This window comes from Phoenix dactylifera, chromosome 5 (assembly GCF_051530095.1).
Source record: "Phoenix dactylifera cultivar Ajwa chromosome 5, Ajwa_hap1_PhDact_Kaust_v1.1, whole genome shotgun sequence".
Taxonomy (NCBI): Eukaryota; Viridiplantae; Streptophyta; class Magnoliopsida; order Arecales; family Arecaceae; genus Phoenix; species Phoenix dactylifera.
This window is the reverse complement of record NC_143194.1, coordinates 26,527,147-26,553,182: the sequence shown is the minus strand read 5'-3', so window position 1 is coordinate 26,553,182 and position 26,036 is coordinate 26,527,147. Positions and strand designations below refer to the sequence as shown.

Sequence of the window (26,036 nt, the reverse complement as noted above, 5' to 3'; positions counted from 1 at the left end):
GAGGTACTAAGAATATTTTAATCATAAAGTATGATATGCGGAATTTGAAACGATATATTTCTTTCTTATTTAATAATATAATCTAAATAATAGACTTGTAGCACTATTAGGTGAAGATGGGTGAGAAAAAATATTAAGCTATGTATTGAGTTGGGAAGGACGGATAGGTTTGATTGCCTTCTTCACTTAGACTCGTAGAGGAAAGGTCGATCGTGTCAGGAATCACTGACATCCAGCAGGCAACTTTTAGGTGAAGGCGGGATTGATAACTAAATAAGATTCTGATGAAAGTAAGATTGCTGTCCGATTGCAAATAGATGATCAGTCTTTAGAGAGCGTTGGATTAGTAGCATTCAAACTTTTCTTCGGAAGAAAAAGATTTGCAGCAAAATCCTTTTCTAAGTGCGGGGCATTTAGGTTATATAACTATGATTGATAACAATTTTGGATGTATGGTGCCTATTGGCGATGCCAATGCAATATGTTCCAAGATTAAATTTTGAATTTGTAGTGCATTTGCAAATTCTCATGGAAATTATCTTGCCTTTGCTTTCTTTCTTTCCTTCTTTTTTTCTTTTCTTTTTTTTTTTTGATGAGAGAGAGAGAGAGGATAAAAGGGAGATATCTATATTTGCAGACTGTTTTTTTGATAGAGAAGGAAAGAATGAAAAATAAAAAGAAAAATGAAGCTCGATTGTGAGAGTGACAGCAAGAGACGAGGAAAAAAAGACCACATGCCACAACTCTACATACGGCTAATGACCATAGATCAAAACGCAAGAGTCTCTATTTCTCTAGGCAAAACAATAAATAAGAAAAAGCAAGCCCAATCTAGTTCCATTGCCAACCTAGGTGTAAGGTAGTTTTAGGTGATAATGTCTTTATTTTTAATCCAGTTTGCTTTATTTTCATGACATCAAAGTTGGAATTACCATCAATTAAATATTTTGTTGACGCAACTCATCTCACAGCTCAAAATAGATTTTGAGTTGGGTGAGCCTGGCCCGAACCAGAGTTTATTCACCATCTGGGAGTTGGATCAACGATCTTTAGGTTAAAATTTTTACAATAACGGATGACTCATATATTTCTAGCATAAATATATCAAAAAAAGTCAAAATATAACAAGTTTTGAAGTGCTATGGGCAGCTCCTCTTTGGCACTAGTGGTGTTGTAGAGGAGCCAGATTAATCGGCCCAACCTATAATTCCCGGGCCTGGTTAAGAAATGAGTCTTGCGGGCCTGGGCCAGCTGTTTGGTGTGCGCGCGCTTAAGAGAGAGAAAAGGACATATAAAAGCAGTAACAACGTATAGCAGCCACAGCAAACTAATAGTCGTGTCTAAAACATACTGCAATCAAGATTGCACAAGTAATTAAAGACATTCAAACTCTCTCTGCTAAAACACTAAATAGCATTAGCTTTTTGAGCAGCTTGCTATTGCTATACTGAGTTGCAAACTATAAATCCTGCAGGCCCTAACGCTGACTATAAGATCAGTTATTCCTTTCCCTATTGCTATACCAAGTTGCAAACTATATAAATCCTGCAGGTCCTGACGCTGACTATAAGATCAGTTCCTCCTTTCCCTTAACTCGAGCATGTTCCTGAACCAATATGCTGAATTCTTCGGGTACCGCTTAAGCGTGCTGTAGTCCACATAGACGAGGCCAAACCTCGACGTGTATCCCAACTTCCACTCAAAATTATCGAGCAGAGACCAAGCAAAATAGCCCATCACATTGGCCCCATCGTCGATCGCCTTCTTGAGCTCGGTTATGTAGCTCTTGTAATAATTGACCCTCTGAGTGTCGCGCAAGGCCCCAGGAAGAGTTACGTTGCCGGGCTGGTCCATTCCTGCGATCAGTATCATGACGGTATTAGAACTTGTAATTATGGATCGAAGAGGATGGTCTGATGTATCTCTCATACCATTTTCGGCTAGTATGACGGTTGGATTGCCGTAAGTCTCCTTAACATAAGTCACAGCCTTGTACATTCCCCATGGTGCGATGTAAAGCCATTCAGAGTGTGCCTGCATGCATGAAAAACAGTCCAAAATCAACTCTCTACGACTGGGCCATATCAATTCAAAGTAATGCTCAGTGGAGAACCATTTTAAGACAATATTATCAAAGCAAAGATTTAAGCTTGTGTCCTTACACCATTAAATTGAGATAGTATGGTCTGATAAAACCAAGGTTAATTTGGATATAATCCAGTTATATTAGCCCAAAGATCAGGAAAAAATCAATAACAAAAAGCAAATAATGAAAATGGGGAGAGTGGTGCTTTAAGATGCAGGAAAAAAAAGAGGTGGTGGATGACGAGGGTGGCCCATTAAACTAACATCCAAGGACCAAGATCCTAAACTCTAACCTTGTTTTTTATACAAAAAAATCCACATTAAAATGATTGATATTTTCTAGATACAACAAACAAATGGAGTGATGGGACGAAATTAGGTTGAACAACGATACGAAACATTTCCTTAATTTCTATCCTAAACCCAAAATTAGAACCTCGATGGCGAACATAAAATTCTATTTCTAGATAAGTACAATATAAGCAACGCGTGCAAGCAATTGAAAACATATTTCAATCATAAATGTATTACTAGATAAGTACATATTACTTAAAATTCTTTTTATTAATTTTATTTATTTAATATACTATAAATGTGATAAAGTTATAACAACTTTTGCTGAAATAACAACTTACTGATTATTCTAATCCTACAATAAATAAATTAAATAAACACTTACTCGCGGTCCAATTGGCACACCATCACGATCGTCTGCATTTATCGGAGAGCAAGAAAAACTGTTGTTTAGAAACAGATAAAATTTCACTACGTAATTTTTTATTACAATATGAAGAGTTTAAAGGATCTCACAAGCAAATTGAGTATGCCAGTCTGCAGAGTAGCTAACTGGTGTCTGCGAGTACGTTGGCTGGTCCTCCATGTAGTACGATGTATATTGGTTAATCCCAACGTAGTCTATCGAACCTTTTACCATCTCAACTTCTTCGCGGGTGAACTTAGGAAGCCTCTCTTTGACAATCTCTTGCATCGTTTTCGGATACTCGCCATATATTATAGGGTGCAGGAACCTGTCACCAGAATGATCAGATTTCATTAAAATTTATTAGCTCATAAGTCTTGTATCTTTTACTTTTTTATAGGGTGCAGGAACCTGTCACCAGAATGATCAGATTTCATTAAAATTTATTAGCTCATAAGTCTTATATCTTTTACTTTTTCTTCTCACTATCTAAACTCAGCCTTGGTGTTACCATCCAATATGGAAGTCTCGAGCTCTCTGAGCTGCCTCCTGGTCCCTGATCGAGTTGGTAAGAGGTTCATACCAAACAAAGTCACAGAGTATTCCTATCTTGCCTTTCTGATGGGCCTGTAAATATTAATATAATAAAAAAATGTATCAGTAAGTAATCAATTGTAGCTAACATGCCAAGTGACCAGTAGTTTACCAGTCAGCATAAAAGAACTAATAAGATAAATTTACTGAAATAAAAATCACATATGAATTTTCTGAATGCAGAATTACATGCTGATTTTTTTTATCGAACTAAATTTTGTTCGAATTGTAAAATTTCATCTTTCTCTTGATCCTAAGATGTTTCTGTATCTGCTGACAAATTCAAGCAATGTGTCCCTGATAAATCTTATTCTTGTCAAACAAACTTTCAGTATGATTATATTATGAAATAAGAAAGGGGGATTCTCCAAAGTCTCAATGGTAGTCCTACCAATTCTAATTCATTTAAAATGATTAAATTAGAACTAGCAAACATAAATAACTCTGAACTAAGAGATCCAGGCATGCTTAGGTAGCGTTTGAAAGACATCGATTTTATTATTTTTTTTAATGATATTGCTTACATCAATGGGCATGCATTATTTATGATTCTATGTGCACAGAAAAAAATGTTTTCACTCCGATAGCATATATGATATTTGGACCATTTACCTGATATTTCTCACGATATCTCTTCACTGCAGCGGCATGAGATAATATTAGATGATGGGCCACAATGTAAGGCTCCGTAGCGGAGTTCCCTCCGGCTGAACAGTTGGTGCACCTTCCAGGGGCATGAGTGCCATCATCGTACCCAAGAGCTGCCACCACCCTGGGCTCATTGAACGTGAACCAGTTTTTCACTCTATCCCCAAACATCTTGAAACAGAAATCAGCAAAGTTCGCATATGCCTCCCTGCATGATATAAATGATCGATCAGAATTATAAACCAATCTCAACAGATTTGGGGCTTCTTGAATGATCAGGCTAAAAATTCTATTAGACTCATAGATTGCATGAGCATAATCAGCAAAATCATAAGATTACAGGCTGAGCTAGGCCTATATTCTAAGCATCCAGAAATCACTTAATGGGCCGGCCTGAGTCCCATCAGTAGAAAAAAAATCTCAAAACTTATGATCCATTGTACTAGCGGCGCAATTTATGAATATAATAAAATTTTCAGCTCAATTATCCAAACATGCCTTTATTAGAATTCAAAGACTACCATAACGGTCAAAATCTTGCAGCATTGTTAATAATATCTAGATCTGTGCAAAAACTAACAACAGGCAATGATTTGAAGATTCCGATGTATTCTGTTTTTATGGTTACTTTTGAACTAGTTACTGGATTGGGGTTTACCATAGGCATATCTTTTATATGTATAACAGTATACTACTTACTCATACATGATAACTTGGTACAGGCATCTCTTCATATATGCGTGCATGCATGCGAGTTGCATATATGGTTCAGTGGAACCACAAATAAATCCGACGACGAAACACTGGAGACTTACACTATCTTAGGGCTCAACCAGCCAAGATACTCATCTTGAAGTGCTTGTGGGAGATCATAGTGGTAGAGATTTGCATACGGAGTAATGCCTGATATGCAAAGAATTTATTAGCTTAAAACAGCTTTCAAGACAATTAACGAATTGATTCAATGTGGGCTTCTAGATTGAGGCAGGAGTTTACCTTGCTTTAACATGTAATTGATCAGTCTGTTGTAATAGAATACACCTCTCCAGTTAACTTTTCCAGTTCCCTCTACAAAAGTAGAACCATATACATCAGATGAAATTCTTTAGAAACAGCAGCATTATTTTTTATTTGAAAAATGAAGTTATGTATGAAAATAATGAGAAATTATTGTGTCACAAACTTGGGAAAATTCGGGACCAAGAGATTGAGAATCGGTAAGCATCAAAATTCATCTTCTTCATGATGTCCACATCTTCCTGCACCATACAATCAAGTTGTTTGAATTTGAAATATTACTTGGGAATTGAAAACAGAAAGAAGAAGAAGAAGAAGAAGAATAAAAGACAATGCCGAAGAAATCAAACAAAATTGATTCCCTGTGTGAATTATAAAACAAGCCTAAATCGCTCTTCCAGGATAATTGTCATGTACTTAGCAGTCTATGTGACTCGACTTTTATCCCTCTTAACAAAATTGTGACTCCATATAACAAGGTCACATGAAGAATGATGGTTGTACGTACACAAATTTGTTATGTTAGATCGACATCCTATATATCTCTTCAAATTTCAGAACTTCTAGAATCTCAATCCACAGAAAGCTTCTTCTGCCGCTGACAAGACGAGCTTGGCTCAGACATGAGTCTGTTGGGTGCCACCCGGGCCTGGAAAACTGTAAGCCTAACGACTGGCTAAGCTTATTATTTAGGTAAAAAGAAGCTGGATCCAACCGGCCCTGATCTGACCCGACCCGAGCATGTAACCTGGGCGGATTTTGGGTTGGGCTTGACCTGGCTCTTTGATCCCCAGGTGATAGCTCCATAAAATTAATTATTAGTTAGGTTTCTGGCCATCCAATTCCCAGTTAATCTCGATATTTATAATAATATAACAACCGGCGATAATATCCCAATCCAGCTATTAAGATAGACCTTATCCACACAAATCATAATGTTTGTCAACATATCTCTAATATGCATTCATAGATTAAAAATGGTTTTGATTCATTAGATTAAAAAGGTTGCTGTGTAATTATATGCAAACATTTTTGTATGAAAAAAGATGAGAAAAGTATCATTAAAAAAGAAGAAAAACAAAAAGGAAAAGAAGATGAGAAAAGGGAATGCATCTCCACCGGTCTTTAGTTGAACTAACCGGTCTGCATCTTATCACCGAACAAAGAACAAGCAAAGCTAGTACTATATAGCTAACATCAGATCAAGAAAGCTAATATTCTTACCTTGTAGCGGTGGTACTCGTCCACCGTCACGTCGGCGGTGGCGTTGCCTGCAATATTACCTGATACGAGTACATATATAAACGTCAGAGAACTTCAGAAAAAAAAAGGGCTAAAACTATAAGGGAAGGCAATGTAATGGCTTGAAGGAGTGTGTGATGATTATATCTATTTATATATTACCCGGGATCTTGACGAAGGTGTCCCAGATGCATGGGCCACGCCCTTCCTTCAGCGCCATACCCTCCACCTGGTACGCCGACGCTGCCGTCCCGAACACGAAGCCCTCCGGGAAGCTCGAGCGGCTTAGAGGGCGGGCATGCTTCAGAGCGGGCTGCGGGATGTAGGCCGAACAACCAAAGGCAAACAAGAAGAAGAAGAAAGGGAGCACTAGAGACCTCATCATGGCGAGAGCTTGAGGAGAGGAGGAAAGGAATACTAGGTATGGAGGGGTGGGGGTTGAGGTGGGGGATGGGGATGGGGGTGGGGTGGGTTTTTATAGAGTTAGAGTTGGTCCCATCAACTTAGAGTTGGACCAGTAGTCCAACTACGGAAGATCGCACAAAAATCGGGAGAGCCACCTTAGCGACCGGAGAAGAAATCGGAGAAGAAATCGTGTTTCACTGCGACAACGCTTTAGCTATTGGTTTCCTTAAAATTCTCTCCACGTCTGCTGGGGTACGTGATGGGTGAATTCGAGTGGGATGGAAATTCCTCGTGATATTCTCGTAACCATGTATGACGTAAAGTGAAGTTAGGAAAAGAGTCTCGATGGCACACAAAATTTTTTATGTGAAAGGAAGTCTCGATGGTTCTGATCACTAGGAAGTTCAAGCAAGCAAAGGGATTTCATGTGAAGTGAGTTCCTTGAGAGATGAGATATGCATGGAGAGACCTCCTTGACGTGGCTGGAACAAGCAAGGCATCGCATGGTCATGCAACGCTTTGTGTCGTATTTCAAGTACAACTTGTTTAACCAAGTATATTTTCGGTTGACTTCTTGTTATGCGAACAACATTCTCGGAGAATGTCATCCTTGACTCTTGATCCTTAAAGCCTTTTGCCTTGCGATAAACACTATCACCTATTTCCAAGCTTTTGGATAAGATCGAACTAACCTCTTCGTCAGCGACTCCATGTCCAACTACCATTGGGCTTGTAGTTTCTTCTATCCCTAGTCCCTACTTGTTCTTTTCACCCCCTCTGTCTTCAGCACGTATCCTCCACTTTTCTTTCACTTCGTCTCCTATATGAAATGAGGTGGTCGAGTCCCCCTCCTCTTTCTTCAGAAAAAAGAAGAAAAAAAATGTTCAGATTTGCTAAAGTGGGAACAAGGCTTATAAAATACAGAGATTTTGGTCAACTTGGTGGGTGGCTGATACCAGATTATATCAATTGAGTTGGAAGCTTGAGCAAAAAAAAGTAAAGAGGAGAGATTACTCTCATTATCGGTAGGACAACGACGCTGATATAAAAATCTTGATAAATTATGTAAATTTTTATCATTTCAAGAAATTAGTTGGATCAAATCATTAGCTGTACAGCAGGAAACATTGCAAGCATTGTGACTAGCGACAGTGATAAAGAATTTAACGATGATTTGGGTTGCTTGAGATCTAATCCCGTGCTGTCCCTATGGCACGTACGTATACCTAGATAAAATCGGAGCTTTCCCAATCTCCGTCCCATCCTCGATTGTGGTCACCATAAGCTTCTTGTATTGTAGTATTAAATGCTGATGCAAAAATATATAAATCGATATTTCTGCCAAGATCTTAGATAAGACGAAAACCTTTTGGAAATATGCATTTATTACGTACAGATCATCATCGTTTACACTTACTCTTGCATGTGTTTACAAGTAATGGGGGGAAAGAGAGACTTGAGATTACGTAAAGACGACCAGGCTAACAAACAAGCTATGTAAATTCCTTGTTCCTTTGAACGGCTTTGTAATTTTATAAATCAAGGAGTAAACTAATTATTGAAGACTCATGCTACGGAGCGCTCGATTAATGCTGAAGAGTTTCCTGTGCCACAAGGTATAAGAGGATTCAGTGAGAGCTAGTTGAATTGCCAAGTTACCAAGCCCTTATTATGTATGCTCAAGGTACTACCATGCACGCATTTTTCGTCACTTAACCACAAAGCTATTAAATTTATCATTGTTGCCTATTGGTTTATCTTGCACGAATCTCGATTATTCGACTGTTAAAAGTGTCATCGATGCCATTAGTTTATATTGCAAGAATCTAAATTATTTATCTTTTTAAAGAAAAATAATCCAACATGATTACTCGGTGTGGTTTTCGGGTTTGAAATGGTGTCCCCTCTCATCTCTTCCAACCAATATCTTCTGTTTAGATCCGGTCTAAGTCTTAAAAAATAAAGATTTTTTTTGCATGAATACCCTCCTAAATATTAAATTTTGTATAAATACCCTTCCAAAATTTATATTTGCACATATACCCTTGTAAAACACTTGTTTTTCTACTCTACCTTTTTATCCTTATTTGTGCATATATATATATACCCACGCCATCTAACGCCATTAAAAAATTAAAGTTTCAAATTAAAATGACTAAAATATCTTTATTGGATAGATGTTAAAAAAAAACATTTATAAGGCAATCACGATGGGAGACAAAAAAAAATCATTTCAACATTTTATTTTATTTTTAATTAAAATAATTATGGTCTTTATTAATGGTGTTAGAAGAATTGTTATATTAGAAGCATTTGTACAAAAACAGTGTTTATAAGGATACAAAAATAAATATAAATTTTAAGAAGATATTCGCGTGAATTTAAATTTTTAGACGGGTATTCATGTAAAAAAAAAACTCTCTATATTAGGCTACTTAAGTCGGGCCAGTTCTGGACCCGGTAAAACTTGCCTCTGCTTGATGCGTTGCGTTGCTCTTGTCCTCCCCTTTGTCACCGAGGGCAAACTAAACCCTAGGGGAAGGGGTTCGTATTGTCTTCTGGCAGGGACTTGGGATCTTCTCTCTCCCATCGCGGGCGCGTGCGCTCGATCTCCCACCGTTGTCTTCGCCCAGCCTCGAAGCCCTAATCTCATCTTGGCCTTCTTCTCCACGGTGGAGAGGGTAAGCTAGAGATCCTAATTGTTATCTCATCTTCTCTCAATCGAAGATGCAAAATTTAGTAATTTTTTTAGCTTACCCATGTTGACTTCTTTGGGTGTTTTCTCGATTATCTTGTTTTTTGTTGAATGTTTATGCAATTTGTAGGTTTTTATAAATTCCTTACCCGATATCATAGAATTGTCAACCACTTTGAATGAGATTTAATGCTGTTTTGTTGTTAGGGGTGTATGAAGTTGTTGCTTGTCTTTTTTGTTTGAGAATTATTCCATAAATCCGATAATTGCTCATATTTTAATCTATTGTTTATCGCTTGATCTTCCTCTGGCGAAAGAATTGCAAACCTCTTTATAGATTCAACTGATTTACTTTTCCAGGCTAAGAATCCTGTTTCATAAAAATTTGTATTTCAAATTACAATTGAATGAACTAAATTATTTCATGTTACGTGATGAGCAATCATTTGATGGAATTGAATGCGCCTGACTGGTTCCCTGGTTTTTGGAGTCTAGATGGTCACTGTAGAATCTCAAGCTTCGGCTGGCGAGGTGGCAAGCGAGGCTGAAGAGGTCAGAGGTCAGAGAGGAGGGCCGTTTTTAGGGATATCAAGCGCTATTACTGCGAATTTTGTGGGATATGCAGGTCGAAGAAATCTCTAATCAAATCTCACATCCTCTCAAACCATAAGGTATTTCACCCTTGTGGATACATACAGGTCTCTTACACTTTGAATCTAATGATTCTTGAAGGAAATGTTTCACAATATTATAAGTTCTAGACCACCATTTTATGTGGAGATAGTAATAGAATGAACTAGTTTAGGTTCTAATTTTTTGATGGATGTCATAATATCTGTCTTATGTTCTATATTTTTTTTGGGTTGAATTCCACTGGATTTTCTTTTAATCTGGATAATTCATTACTTGTGGATGGATGGGTTGTAGTCTCATGCATTCTGAACCGAAAGCAGAGCAGGGTGACCGTGACCGGCCATGCGGAGCCAAAGAAGGTCCTGAACAAGGTGAAGAGCCCCGGGAAGAGGGTGGAGTTCTGGCCTTACGTCCCTTACAATCTGGTCTACTACCCTTACGCAGCTCAGGCGTACGACAAGAGGGCCACCTCCGGGTTTGTCCGCAAAGTGGACCAAGCCGTGCCGAGCCCCGGTGCACCTGAGGAGCAGTTTACATCACTCTTCAGCGATGACAACCCAAACGCCTGCTCTATCATGTGAGGGAAAGTAGTGGGCGTGGTCTTTTATGAACTTGTATTTTAGGTCATCTGGGGTGATGGAGAGGTTTTGTGATGAATGGTGCGTTTTATGGTAGAAAGTAAGAAGCTATTAGTTCTTAATGTAGGGATTTTCGGTGTCTATTTTGCTCTTTTCTTGGATGTGAAAAGCTTTTATTCGCTGCCGGAGTGGGGTTCATTTGTTTCTTGCATGGATAGGCATGTGAATGATTTGAAGTGTTGATAATTGGATGTTTTGCTATAGTCTTTAAGATGATCATTATGAGGACCTCTACGAGCGTATATGTAGTCCCACATCGGTTCTTCGCTAGGTAGATCTTGTATACTTTTATAGGATCAAGAAACTTAAATAATATCTTCCGGTTAGCCATTTTGGATAAAGTTCTGGATTGTTATAAATGGTATCAGAGGGGATCCGGGCCATAATCTATGTAGACTATGGAACACTGTAGCACGAGTCCATTAGGACTGATCCTGGTGTTTGTGATTAAATTTAAAATGAATTTGAATTCTTAACCCAACGAGAACACCGGGGCTTGAACGAAGGGATATAAAATCTATAGTAAGAATGAAAGGAAAAGCGCAATGATGGCCCTAAAATAAGATTAATTTTTGGTCGTCATTGTTATTTCTTCACTGGATTTGCATAGCAAGAACAAACTACTTGTGTAGCTAAATTCTGTAGTGGAAACTTTTTTGGGTGCGTGGATTTTCGAAATGGTTGTATCTAAAGCCTAATTATTCTGATCTATTGTCTCAATGGCCGTACCTAAAGCACCCAGCATGATGAAAAGTAAACAAATATAAAAATATTGCCGCAAATTGCCGCTCAATTTAGCTCCACGTACTGATAAGATGCCAACACGCCGTGAAACCTTCGCAAAAGCCTACTAGAAGTTCAATAATTTTGGCAATGCTTAAGGTCCTGTTGGGAAAACTTTTAGAGGGCCAAAAAGTATTCAAAAGTATTTTTAAATAAAAATTGTGTTTGGTAAAAATTTTTGAAAGCTGTTTTAGTTTTTACGGAAAGCTGAAAACAGCTTTTGGGGACAAGCTCTAATTTGGAGCTTTTTGAAAATGCTGTTTTCAGCTTTACCGGGAGCTGTTTTTTGGACCAAATTATCTCCATTTAAATCTCACTTTTTTCTCCAAAACCCTCATCCCACCTCTTCTTCTCTCACCCATCCTCTCCCTCTTCCTCTCTATCTTCTTCTTCCTCTCAACGTCGCCGCCTCTGTTCCTTCTTTCTCTTCTTTTTTTTTTTTTTGTTTTGGGAGCTCGTGGCTGCCCACGGTGGCAGCCATCATGCCGGCCACCACCAATGGCCGACGACCCTTCTATATTTCAATGAAATAAAATAATAAATAAATAAATAAATAAAATAAATAAAATAATGAGGGAATGACAAAAAATCTGATCTAAATAAATAAATAAATAAAAATATTAGTAATTATTTAACCAATTTTATTATCTAGCTAGAAAATTTGTTAGAGAGATAAATGGTAATTAGAAGGATGAAAAATTAATTTACACTAATAATTATAATATTTTATATATTTATTATTGTATTATACTATAAATATAATATTATATTACATTATATCATAATACATTGATATGTTATGTTAAATAATTTAATATTATATTCAATCATTATTCTATAATACATAATGTTATAGTACTATATTATAATAATAATATATTACATTACATTAATATTATATCATATTATATATTTATGTATTAATACGTATTATATTTTATTATGCTCTGTTGTATAATACTGGTAATATCCTTTATGGTCATTTTGTCACATAAAAGTACTTTCTAAGTTTGTTTACCAAATACATGTTAAAGTGCCACAGCAATTTAAAAATGTAGTTATCAAGCAGCAAACATCTTTTTATAAACGCTCTGTTTAGACAGCTCTACTTCCAACCGCTCTACTTCTAAAAGCTCTACTACTAACAGCTCCTCCAAACAGGGTCTAAGCCATTTATGTCAGGCAGCGCCGCTAAAGGGGGATAACAGAGTGCAGATGAATAGGATATGGACCTTAAAAGTGATCGACTCGGGACTCGAACACCTGAAGCAGCATCAAGTGCTCAAACTTTGTCAGCAGCAGAAAGATCAAGATGAAGTTTCCTGCCCTTCTCTTCTCCACTCTCCGTCTATACTATGTTCTTTTGCTTTCTTCCCACTCTTGTATTCTTTCAACCTTCTTCTGTAACCCTTTCAGCCTTCAATAAACAGAGGGTAGCATTTGTTACCTCCTGTGTCCCTCAAAAGAAAAAAAAAAAAAAGATGTTTGCTGGCCTTCCACTGCTTTCTGCTCGCCAGCAGCGCTACTAAAAATAATGAAAGATTGTTTAGAGTGCCGCCGTAATGATGAAAGATTTGATAAAGCAGAAAAAAAGTTGGATCAATTATTGGTTGTGTAATGAGGTGGATGATAATTGTAGCAGCTTTGGTCATGGATTGAGGAGACTTAGAAGTCTTCCTGCTGGATTTTAGTGCTGAAACAAGAACCCCACCAATCAGAAAGATATAGCTCTATTTGAGTTTCTTGCCAGATTTTGGAGATAATATATGCAGTGCTGCTTCCAAACACCACTTAACCTTCGGAGCTGGGGATTGGTGCCGTAACAACCACCGGTCCATAGTTTCCGAATCGGCTCATGTTACAGTATCCTCTAGTTTATATACGTTGTATATTGAATAATTAGTTAAAAAATTGATGTAGCACCAGTGCGGGGGAAGAGGAGAAGAAGGAAGAACAAGAGAAGGAGAAGGAAGAAGAGGTTGTAGAGACGCAGGAAGAATAGAGAAGGAGAGGAGAAGAAGAGAAGAAAGAACGTAGGGAAAAGAAATTCTTAATCATTCATTAAACCCTAATCATGAAAATAGTTCCCTATATATAGGGCCCAAATACACAACTTGCATAAACCCCCCTTACACAGAAATAAATCCTAATGAACCCACAAATAACACAAATAAGCCCTAAAATGCAAATAAGCCCAGAAATAAAATAAACCACAAATAAACCCTAGAATGCAAATAAGCCAAAAAATAAAATAATAAAATAAATATGCAAATAAACGAGTCTGGCTCAATCCGGGGGCTCAGGATCATCTGGATGAAGGGCTCTGATGTCCCCATCAACTCCTCCCGGGTGAGAAAAACTCGACCCCGTCGAGTACAGGTCTGGCCGGCTGTCGTACTGCTCCAGAAGATTGGGGTCAATGCGCTGCAACTGTGCTTTGGAAATTCACGTCACATCAGACTTTGGTCGACCTTTCCACCGAACAAGGTAACGTTGGTAACCACCGTTCCTGCTTGAAATAACCTGCTCATCCAATATATGTTCTATTTGTTCTCTGCGTGCATGAAATTTGGGAGGTGGTGGCTCAACAGCAGGTAATAGGGCAGGGTATCCAACATAGGCAGGTATATCAATAAAGGGGTCAGAAGGCAGGAATATTATCTTTTTGTATGGGACTAAATCTTCAATATTAAATGTCGCACTAATCCCATAGTCATCAGGAAGATCCACAACATATGCATTCGAACTGGTTTTCTTTAAGATTTTGAACTGTTCTGCACTACAAATTTGCAATTTCTTAAACGTTTCCGAAGAAAGTCGTTCAAACCTAATTCTTATCATGATGTAATCTCTTTCACTTAACTCATTATAACGTCTGTGTAAATCAGCAAAGGATTTATATTTTAAGTTATTAAAGTGACTACAATTGCTGATTTCTCGATGCAATGAATGTGGATGTGATACAATTGATTGTGCAGACTCAAAGACTCTATACTGATGAGACATGAAAAACAAGTCTATGGGTTGCCTAAGTTTGTAATCATGCACTACTTCGAATGGACTTATACCTATGGACTTGTTAACCGAACTATTACATGCAAACTCAACTGTCGGTAACATTAAATTTCAGGTCCTAGCATATGCATTCGGTCTGAGCCTATGATGTAGAAGGTTGGGCAGAGATGCTCCGGGAACTAGATCGATTGCGCGTTGGATATCATGCATTGGAGAAAGTGCATCCGGAAGATCATCAGGGAGTGCATCATGAAACTCCTCTAGAAGGGAAACTACTACCGGGGAATGTTCAAGGTTGGACTCCGTATGGGTAACTTTAGCTACAAGTGCCAATTCAGATGATTGGCTCTCAATATCTGTCACTACCTCTTCCACAGTTGTGATGTGAAGTGGCTTGGTTGTACTTAGATCACTAGTCTCCCTTTGGGAATCATTTTGGACAAAGTCTAATTCTGTAGGTTCGTCTTCAAAGTCTTCTTCATAGTCTTCTATATTTGGTTCATAGACTTCTTCGACATATTCGGCCTCTTGGTTCCTAACTTCTGGTTCAGTAATCGGGTAGGTCTTAGTGGAACATTGGGGCGCTATATAGCCGAATTGTTGACACCTAGAGTATTGGGTTTGGTGCCTAGGAGAGTAGGGAAGGACTACAGGTGGTGCGACCAAACCGATTTTAGGTTGGGCTGTAACAGGGGTTGGCGATTTAGGGGTCCTAGAATGTTGCACGAGCTCACGGATCTCTTGTCTGAATTCTTTGTATCCAGCCCGTATGGCAACGATCTGTTCTAAGATAGACCTCAAAATGTCGGAATTCATGGTAGCTACAGGGGTTTTAGGTTGATTGAAATAGTACTCCATATCACTACAGGTTGGCATGCAATGATGACACTGGGTGATGATGTGAAATGCAGTGTCACTAATGAAACCCTAATAACTATGATGTAGGACCAAATTTGATGCAGGACAACCTACTAATGCAATCTATTATGATTTCAGAAATCAGCAAGTCTTCACAATAATAGCTTAAATTTAAATGTTGCTGATTTTTACTTCGGTTATTCAGAATTAAGGATTAAGATTATTCAATTTAAGAAATTAGATTGCAATCAAGTAGTACAGTTGTTCTGATCCTAAATCAATATGATCGAATAATGTTGAGAAACGTCCTGTTACTAGGGTGTGCTAATTTAATGTCAAGATTTAAAGGGTAATAGGACGGGTTCGGAAGTGAGAGGTTCAATGTTCTGAATTATAACAGCAATATAAGTTTTCAAAATGTGGCTATCATGCAAGAGAACTAGAACATAATTAAATGAACAAGCCAGAAAAAGTAGAAACCTATCACCTGTGGCGGATGCAGTCAACCAGAATCGTCTGCTCGTGGAGTCTCGGACACGAAGTTGGCGCCGGGCAGAGCTAGCTGGAGTTATGGACCTGCATCTACAGCACAAGGCTTCCGGGGCTGTTGAAATGGGCTGAAGAACAATCTGGTTTGGGCCTGAGATCGGACCTGCAGCCGCTTGGGCTTGGGTCGCGCTCAATTGATGGCGCACGGGCTTGGGCCAGTACAGAAGCAAGAGCGGCTGGGGCCTTGGTTCGTGCGGGAAAGATGGATGGCCAAGGGGGAGAGCAGATGAGGGAGGCGACGGTTGGGATGGCGGCCGAAGTCGGGGAGGTGCTGTGGTGGTGCTCGGGGTGGCGGTGGCGAGGATGGCGTGGGTCCGGTGTTGTTCACGGGAGACGTCCTCGGGTCGCAGTGAAGGCGGACACGGCGGCGGCGGCGGACGAGGCTCGGTGGAGACGGAGCCCGGCGGAGGTGGCGCAACAGAGATGGAGCGGCAGAGAGAAGGCTGCCGCGAAAGATGAGCGGCGGCAGACTCGGCGAGGCGGCGGAAATGGGGTTGGCACGACGGCGGCGAGGAGGAAAGGCGGAGCGGCTGGTGGTGGCGCTTCAGGCGGAGCTCGGCGACGGCGGCGAAGGGGTGGCACGACGGCGGCGAGGAGGAAAGGCGGAGCGGCCAGAGGCAGCGCTGCAGGCGGAGCTCGGCGACGGCGGCGAAGGGGACGGTGGAAACCCTAGGGTTTCCTTTTCGGCAGAACAGTGGTTGTTTTTTTTTTTTTTTTTTTTGAGGGGAAACACGTGCAGGTCACGTGATCCGACTTCTTTTTTTTTTTTTTTTTTTTTTGAGACACGTGAGATCACGTGTGTTGTTATAACCTTGGATCCGGTCGGATTCGGGTTGTCGGGCGTGAACCGCTCCGATAACCCGTTAGTTCCTCACGTGCAAGGCACGTGTATTTTTTTTTGGAATGGATCCGGGCTAGCAGAGAAATGGGTAACGGGTTTGGATCTTACCCGTTAGGTTTGTTTTCTTCAACCTCCCGATGGTTTCGGGAGAAGGCTCCGATCTTCACGGCGATGGCGGTGGCCGGGGCTCTGGGACCTATGGCGGCGGGCGGGGCCGGTCACGGGCTCCGGCCGGCGGCGCTTCCGGTGACGCGTCGGCAGTCACGACTGCGACTCCGTGACCTGCAGCGGGGGATGGCTGGCGTTCCCGGGTTTGCCACAGGTCAGCCGTGGGCGGCGCGGGCGAGCTGGTGGCGCTGCTGACGTTGTGCGCGGGGTGAAGGCGGCCGTGGGCGCGACGGGTGGTGGGATTTGGCTCCTCCGACGGTGGGCTCGGGCCTTCACTGGGCAGCGGCGGCGACTGATGGATCAAGTCAGAGAGACGCGAAGGAGAGTCTGGTGCAGGGGCTGTGGCTCTTTCTTCTCTCTCGGCTGCAGAACTTTTTTTTTTTTTTTTTTTGCTCTGGTGAAGACACAGACCGAGAGAGAGGGGGGGTCGGATGCGGATGGCTGTCGATCTGGGCCTTCACAGACTCGGCAGTGATCCTTTTTTTTTTTTTTTCTTTGGTGAGCGGACTGACAGAGGGAAGGGGTCTGTTCTTGTTGTTGATGGTAACCGAGGGAAAGAAAAACTGTTGACGGATCGGGGCTTTGGCAATAGAAGCAAAACCGGTTGCTCTGATACCAAGTTGATGTAGCACCAGTGCGGGGGAAGAGGAGAAGAAGGAAGAACAAGAGAAGGAGAAGGAAGAAGAGGTTGTGGAGACGCAGGAAGAATAGAGAAGGAGAGGAGAAGAAGAGAAGAAAGAACGTAGGGAAAAAAAATTCTTAATCATTCATTAAACCCTAATCATGAAAATAGTTCCCTATATATAGGGCCCAAATACACAACTTGCATAAACCCCCCTTACACAGAAATAAATCCTAATGAACCCACAAATAACACAAATAAGCCCTAAAATGCAAATAAGCCCAGAAATAAAATAAACCACAAATAAACCCTAGAATGCAAATAAGCCAAAAAATAAAATAATAAAATAAATATGCAAATAAACGAGTATGGCTCAATCCGGGGGCTCAGGATCATCTGGATGAAGGGCTCTGATGTCCCCATCAAAAATGTTATTCGAAACTATATATAAGCCTGCATAGGTCCGTTGAAAAAACATTAAAAGATTGGAGACGCAGATAAGACATAGATTTTTATTTTAAAAAATAAAATCTAAATAATATGGGATTTCTATGATAATCATGCAAATAAGGATGAAGACAGAAATAAATTTAGGTGATTATATATATAACGTCTTCAACAAATTTTCGTAGATGATTATTAAGAGAGATACTAAGAATATTTTAATCATAAAGTATGATATGCAGAATTTGAAACGATATATTTCTTTCTTATTTAATAATATAACGAAATAATAGACTTGTAGCACTATGGGTGAGATAAAATATTAAGCTATGTATTGAGTTGGGAAGGACGGATAGGTTTGATTGCCTTTTTCACTTAGACTCGTAGAGGAAAGGTCGATCGTGTCAGGAATCACTGACATCCAGCAGGCAACTTTTAGGTGAAGGCGGGATTGATAACTAAATAAGATTCTGATGAAAGTAAGATTGCTGTCCGATTGCAAATAGATGATCAGTCTTTAGAGAGCGTTGGATTAGTGGCGTTCAAACTTTTCTTCGGAAGAAAAAGATTTGCAGCAAAATCCTATTCTAAGTGCGGAGCATTTAGGTTATATAACTATGATTGATAACAATTTTGGATGTATGGTGCCTATTGGCGATGCCAATGCAATATGCAAGTTTAATTACGGTATATGGTCTTAAGCCCTGATGACAAAAATGTCATTTGTGTTCCAAGATTAAATTTTGAACTTGTAGTTCATTTCCAAATTCTCATGGAAATTATCTTGCCTTTGCTTTATTTCTTTCCTTCTTTTTTTCTTTTTTTGTTGATGAGAGAGAGAGAGAGAGAGAGATGACAAAAGGGAGATATCAATATTTGCAGACTATTTTTTTGATAGAGAAGGAAAGAATGAAAAATAAAAAGAAAAATGAAGCTCGAATGTGAGAGCGGGAGAAAGAGATGAGGAAAAAAAGGCCACATGCCACAACTCTGCCTATGGCTAATGACTATAGATCAAAACGCAAGAGTCTCTATTTCTCTAGGCAAAACAATAAATAAGAAAAGCAAGCCCAATCTAGTTCCATTGCCAACCTAGGTGTAAGGTACTTTTTGGTGATAATGTCCTTATTTTTAATCCAGTTTCCTTTATTTTCATGACATCAAAGCTGGAATTACTATCAATTAAACAACAAATATTTTGTTGACGCAGCTCATCTCACAGCTCAAAATAGATTTTGAGTTGGGTGAGCCTGGCCCGAACCAGAGTTTATTCACCATCTGAGAGTTGGATCAACGATCTTTAGATTAAAATTTTTGCAACAACGGATGACTCATATATTTCTAGTCTGAATATATCAAAAAAAAAAATCAAAATATAACAAGTTTTGAAGTGCTCTGGGCAGCTCCTCTTTGGCACGTAGGGGAGCCAGATTAATCGGCCCAACCTATAATTCCCGGGCCTGGTTAAGAAAATGAGTCTTGCGGGCCTGGGCCAGCTGTTTGGTGTGTGCGCGCTTAAGAGAGAGAAAAGAACATATAAAAGCAGTAACAACGTATAGCAGCCACAGCAAACTAATAGTAGTGTCTAAAACATACTGCAATCAAGATTGCACAAGTAATTAAAGACATTCAAGCTCTCTCTGCTAAAACACTAAATAGCATTAGCTTTTTGAACAGCTTGCTATTGCTATACTGAGTTGCAAACTATAAATCCTGCAGGCCCTAACGCTGACTATAAGATCAGTTATTCCTTTCCCTATTGCTATACTAAGTTGCAAACTATAAATCCTGCAGGTCCTGACGCTGACTATAAGATCAGTTCCTCCTTTCCCTTAACTTGAGCATGTTCCTGAACCAATATGCTGAATTCTTGGGGTACCGCTTAAGCGTGCTGTAGTCCACATAGACGAGGCCAAACCTCGACGTGTATCCCAACTTCCACTCAAAATTATCGAGCAGAGACCAAGCAAAATAGCCCATCACATTGGCCCCATCGTCGATCGCCTTCTTGAGCTCGGTTATGTAGCTCTTGTAATAATTGACCCTCTGAGTGTCGCGCAAGGCCCCAGGAAGAGTTACGTTGCCGGGCTGGTCCATTCCTGCGATCAGTATCATGACGGTATTAGAACTTGTAATTATGGATCGAAGAGGATGGTCTGATGTATCTCTCATACCATTTTCGGCTAGTATGACGGTTGGATTGCCGTAAGTCTCCTTAACATAAGTCACAGCCTTGTACATTCCCCATGGTACGATGTAAAGCCATTCAGAGTGCGCCTGCATGCATGAAAAACAGTCCAAAATCAACTCTCTACGACTGGGCCATATCAATTCAAAGTAATGCTCAGTGGAGAACCATTTTAAGACAATATTATCAAAGCAAAGATTTAAGCTTCAGTCCTTACACCATTAAATTGAGATAGTATGGTCTGACAAAACTAAGGTTAATTTGGATATAATCCATTTATATTAGCCCAAAGATTTGCAAAAGCTATGAAACTACACGAGGGAGTTCATGCAAGCCGAGGATAGATCTCGGTTAAATTCAAGGGTGCCATGTATTATTGGCTTATAGTCCAAAAGCTTAAACTATCATGAGACGCAGTGATCAAGCTAATGGGCCCATGTGACATTCTTCTATGGTTAATTCACTTCTGCTTGAGAGAGAAGAGGCTCTCTCTAATTAATTTCTTTTCTTTTATTTCTTTTTAAATATCAATAACAAAAAGCAAATAATGAAAATGGGGAGAGTGGTGCTTTAAGATGCAGGAAAAAATGACGTGGTGGATGACGAGGGTGGCCCGTTAAACTAACATCCAAGGACCAAGATACTAAACTCTAACCTTGTTTTTTATATAAAAAAATCCACATTAAAATGATTGATATTTTCTAAATACAACAAACAAATGGAGTGATGGGACGAAATTAGGTTTAACAACAATACGAAACATTTCCTTAATTTCTATCCTAAACCCAAAATTAGAACCTTGATGGCGAACATAAAATTCTATTTCTAGATAAGTACAATATAAGCAACGCGTGCAAGCAATTGAAAACATATTTCAATCATAAATGTATATTAGCTAATGTACCTTACTTAAAATTCTTTTTATTAATTTTATTTATTTAATATACTATAAATGTGATAAGGTTATAACAACTTTTGCTGAAATAACAACTTACTGATTATTCTAATCCTACAATAAATAAATTAAATAAACACTTACTCGCGGTCCAATTGGCACACCATCACGATCGTCTGCATTTATCGGAGAGCAAGAAAAATTGTTATTTAGAAACAGATAAAATTTCACTACGTAATTTTTTATTACAATATGAAGAGTTTAAAGGATCTCACAAGCAAATTGAGTATGCCAGTCTGCAGAGTAGCTAACTGGTGTCTGCGAGTACGTTGGCTGGTCCTCCATGTAGTACGATGTATATTGGTTAATCCCAACGTAGTCTATCGAACCTTTTACCATCTCAACTTCTTCGCGGGTGAACTTAGGAAGCCTCTCTTTGACAATCTCTTGCATCGTTTTCGGATACTCGCCATATATTATAGGGTGCAGGAACCTGTCACCAGAATGATCAGATTTCATTAAAATTTATTAGCTCATAAGTCTTGTATCTTTTACTTTTTCTTCTCACTATCTAAACTCAGCCTTGGTGTTACCATCCAATATGGAAGTCTCGAGCTCTCTGAGCTGCCTCCTGGTCCCTGATCGAGTCGGTAAGAGGTTCATACCAAACAAAGTCACAAAGTATTCCTATCTTGCCTTTCTGATGGGCCTGTAAATATTAATATAATAAAAAAATGTATCAGTAAGTAATCAATTGTAGCCAACATGCCAAGTGACCAGTAGTTTACCAGTCAGCATAAAAGAACTAATATGATAAATTTACTGAAATAAAAATCACATATGAATTTTCTGAAAGCAGAATTACATGCTGATTTTTTTTATCGAACAAAATTTTGTTCGAATTGTAAAATTTCATCTTTCTCTTGATCCTAAGATGTTTCTGTATCTGATGACAAATTCAAGCAATGTGTCCCTGATAAATCTTATTCTTGTCAAACAAACTTTCAGTATGATTATATTATGAAATAAGAAGGGGGATTCTCCAAAGTCTCAATGGTAGTCCTACCAATTCTAATTCATTTAAAATGATTAAATTAGAACTAGCAAACATAAATAACTCTGAACTAAGAGATCCAGGCATGCTTAGGTAGCGTTTGAAAGACATCGATTTTATTATTTTTTTTAATGATATTGCTTACATCAATGGGCATGCATTATTTATGATTCTGTGCATAGAAAAAAATGTTTTCACTCTGATAGCATATATGATATTTGGACCATTTACCTGATATTTCTCACGATATCTCTTCACTGCAGCGGCATGAGATAATATTAGATGATGGGCCACAATATAAGGCTCCGTAGCGGAGTTCCCTCCGGCTGAACAGTTGGTGCACCTTCCAGGGGCATGAGTGCCATCATCGTACCCAAGAGCTGCCACCACCCTGGGCTCATTGAACGTGAACCAGTTTTTCACTCTATCCCCAAACATCTTGAAACAGAAATCAGCAAAGTTCGCATATGCCTCCCTGCATGATATAAATGATCGATCAGAATTTTAAACCAATCTCAACAGATTTGGGGCTTCTTGAATGATCAGGCTAAAAATTCTATTAGACTCATAGATTGCATGAGCATAATCAGCAAAATCATAAGATTACAGGCTGGGCTAGGCCTATATTCTAAGCATCCAGAAATCACTTAATGGGCCGGCCTGAGTCCCATCAGTAGAAAAAAAATCTCAAAACTTATGATCTATTGTACTGACGGTGCAATTTATGAATATAATAAAATTTTCAGCTCAATTATCCAAACAGGCCTTTATTAGAATTCAGAGACTACCATAACGGTCAAAATCTTGCAGCATTGTTAATAATATCTGGATCTGTGCAAAAACTAACAACAGGCAATGATTTGAAGATTCCGATGTATTCTGTTTTTATGGTTACTTTTGAACTAGTTACTGGATTGGGGTTTACCATAGGCATATCTTTTATATGTATAACAGTATACTACTTACTCATACATAATAACTTGGTACAGGCATCTCTTCATATATGCGTGCATGCATGCCAGTTGCATATATAGTTCAGTGGAACCACAAATAAATCCGACGCTGACACACTGGAGACTTACACTATCTTAGGGCTCAACCAGCCAAGATACTCATCTTGAAGTGCTTGTGGGAGATCATAGTGGTAGAGATTTGCATACGGAGTAATGCCTGATATGCAAAGTATTTATTAGCTTAAAACAGCTTTCAAGACAATTAACGAATTGATTCAATGTGGGCTTCTAGATTGAGGCAGGAGTTTACCTTGCTTTAACATGTAATTGATCAGTCTGTTGTAATAGAATACACCTCTCCAGTTAACTTTTCCAGTTCCCTCTACAAAAGTAGAACCATATACATCAGATGAAATTCTTTAGAAACAGCAGCATTATTTTTTATTTGAAAAATGAAGTTATGTATGAAAATAATGAGAAATTATTGTGTCACAAACTTGGGAAAATTCGGGACCAAGAGATTGAGAATCGGTAAGCATCAAAATTCATCTTCTTCATGATGTCCACATCTTCCTGCACCATACAATCAAGTTGTTTGAATTTGAAATATTACTTGGGAATTGAAAACAGAAAAAGGAAGAAGAAGAAGAAGAATAAAAGACAATGCCGAAGAAATCAAACAAAATTGATTCCCTGTGTGAATTATAAAACCAGCCTAAATCGCTCTTCCAGGATAATTGTCATGTACTCAGCAGCCTATGTGACTCGACTTCTATCCCTCTTAACAAAATTGTGACTCCATATAACAAGGTCACATGAAGAATGATGGTTGTACATACACAAATTTGTTATGTTAGATCGACATCCTATATATCTCTTCAAATTTCAGAACTTCTAGAATCTCAATCCACATAAAGCTTCTTCTGCTGCTGACAAGACGAGCTTGGCTCAGACATGAGTCTGTTGGGTGCCACCCGGGCCTGGAAAACTGTAAGCCTAACGACTGGCTAAGCTTATTATTTAGGTAAAAGAAGCTGGATCCAACCGGCCCTGATCTGACCCGACCCGAGCATGTAACCTGGGCGGATTTTGGGTTGGGCTTGACCTGGCTCTTTGATCCCCAGGTGATAGCTCCATAAAATTAATTATTAGTTAGGTTTCTGGCCATCCAATTACCAGTTAATCTCGATATTTATAATAATATAACAACCGGCAATAATATCCCAATCCAGCTATTAAGATAGTCCTTATCCACACAAATCATAATGTTTGTCAACATATCTCTAATATGCATTCATAGATTAAAAATGGTTTTGATTCATTAGATTAAAAAGGTTGCTGTGTAATTATATGCAAACATTTTTGTATGAAAAAAGATGAGAAACGTATCATTAAAAAAGAAGAAAAACAAAAAGGAAAAGAAGATGAGAAAAGGGAATGCATCTCCACCGGTCTTTAGTTGAACTAACCGGTCTGCATCTTATCACCGAACAAAGAACAAGCAAAGCTAGTACTCTATAGCTAACATCAGATCAAGAAAGCTAATATTCTTACCTTGTAGCGGTGGTACTCGTCCACCGTCACGTCGGCGGTGGCGTTGCCTGCAATATTACCTGATACGAGTACATCGATAAACGTCAGAGAACTTCAGAAAAAAAAAGGGCTAAAACTATAAGGGAAGGCAATGTAATGGCTTGAAGGAGTGTGTGATGATTATATCTATTTATATATTACCCGGGATCTTGACGAAGGTGTCCCAGATGCATGGGCCACGCCCTTCCTTCAGCGCCATACCCTCCACCTGGTACGCCGACGCTGCCGTCCCGAACACGAAGCCCTCCGGGAAGCTCGAGCGGCTTAGAGGGCGGGCATGCTTCAGAGCGGGCTGCGGGATGTAGGCCGAACAACCAAAGGCAAACAAGAAGAAGAAGAAGAAAGGGAGCACTAGAGACCTCATCATGGCGAGAGCTTGAGGAGAGGAGGAAAGGAATACTAGGTATGGAGGGGTGGGGGTTGAGGTGGGGGATGGGGGTGGGGTGGGTTTTTATAGAGTTAGATAGTTGGTCCCATCATCTTAGAGTTGGACCAGTAGTCCAACTACGGAAGATCGCACAAAAATCGGTAGAGCCACCTTAGCTACCGGAGAAGAAATCGGAGAAGAAATCTTGTTTCACTGCGACAACGCTTTAGCTATTGGTTTCCTTAAAATTCTCTCCACGTCTGCTGGGGTACGTGATGGGTGAATTCGAGTGGGATGGAAATTCCTCGTGATATTCTCGTAACCATGTATGACGCAAAGTGAAGTTAGGAAAAGAGTCTCGATGGCGCACAAAATTTTTTATGTGAAAGGAAGTCTCGATGGTTCTGATCACTAGGAAGTTCAAGCAAGCAAAGGGATTTCATGTGAAGTGAGTTTTTTGAGAGATAAGATATGCATGGAGAGACCTCCTTGACGTGGCTGGAACATGCAAGGCATCGCATGGTCATGCAACGCTTTGTGTCGTATTTCAAGTACAACTTGTTTAACCAAGTATATTTTCGGTTGACTTCTTGTTATGCGAACAACATTCTCGGAGAATGTCATCCTGGACTCTTGATCCTTAAAGCCTTTTGCCTTTCGATAAACACTATCACCTATTTCCAAGCTTTTGGATAAGATCGAACTAGCCTCTTCGTCAGCGACTCCCTCTCCAACTACCATTGGGCTGGTAGTTTCTTCTATCCCTAGTCCCTACTTGTTCTTTTCACCCCCTCTGTCTTCAACACGTGTCCTCCATTTTTCTTTCGCTTCGTCTCCTTAATGAAATGAGGTGGTCGAGTCCCCCTCCTCTTTCTTCAGAAAAAATTAAGAAGAAAAAAAAAATGTTCAGATTTGCTAAAGTGGGAACAAGGCTTATAAAATACAGAGATTTTGGTCAACTTGGTGGGTGGCTGATACCAGATTATATCAATTGAGTTGGAAGCTTGAGCAAAAAAAAGTAAAGAGGAGAGATTACTCTCATTATCGGT

At 39.4% G+C, this 26,036-nt stretch overlaps 2 protein-coding genes across 2 annotated transcripts; both read right to left on the bottom strand.

Annotated features, from left to right (window-relative positions):
• Nucleotides 1-1,260: 1,260 nt before the first annotated feature.
• Nucleotides 1,261-6,720, bottom strand: LOC120111769 (beta-glucosidase 1-like). The gene is made up of 11 exons (XM_039129666.3): nt 6,449-6,720; nt 6,269-6,327; nt 5,211-5,286; nt 5,024-5,095; nt 4,843-4,930; nt 3,992-4,235; nt 3,297-3,412; nt 2,896-3,113; nt 2,765-2,796; nt 1,932-2,034; nt 1,261-1,856 (listed from the first exon to the last, which is right to left on the bottom strand). Exons 1-11 carry the CDS (start codon nt 6,669-6,671, stop codon nt 1,573-1,575), a joined length of 1,515 nt encoding a protein of 504 aa, XP_038985594.3. The 5' UTR covers nt 6,672-6,720; the 3' UTR covers nt 1,261-1,572.
• Nucleotides 6,721-19,491: 12,771 nt separating this feature from the next.
• Nucleotides 19,492-25,459, bottom strand: LOC120111507 (beta-glucosidase 1-like). Its single transcript, XM_039128627.3, has 11 exons — nt 24,762-25,459; nt 24,582-24,640; nt 23,525-23,600; nt 23,338-23,409; nt 23,157-23,244; nt 22,306-22,549; nt 21,614-21,729; nt 21,296-21,513; nt 21,165-21,196; nt 20,112-20,214; nt 19,492-20,036 (listed from the first exon to the last, which is right to left on the bottom strand). The coding sequence occupies exons 1-11, from the start codon at nt 24,985-24,987 to the stop codon at nt 19,753-19,755; spliced, it is 1,518 nt and encodes a 505-aa protein (XP_038984555.3). The 5' UTR covers nt 24,988-25,459; the 3' UTR covers nt 19,492-19,752.
• Between the last annotated feature and the right edge of the window lie 577 nt (nt 25,460-26,036).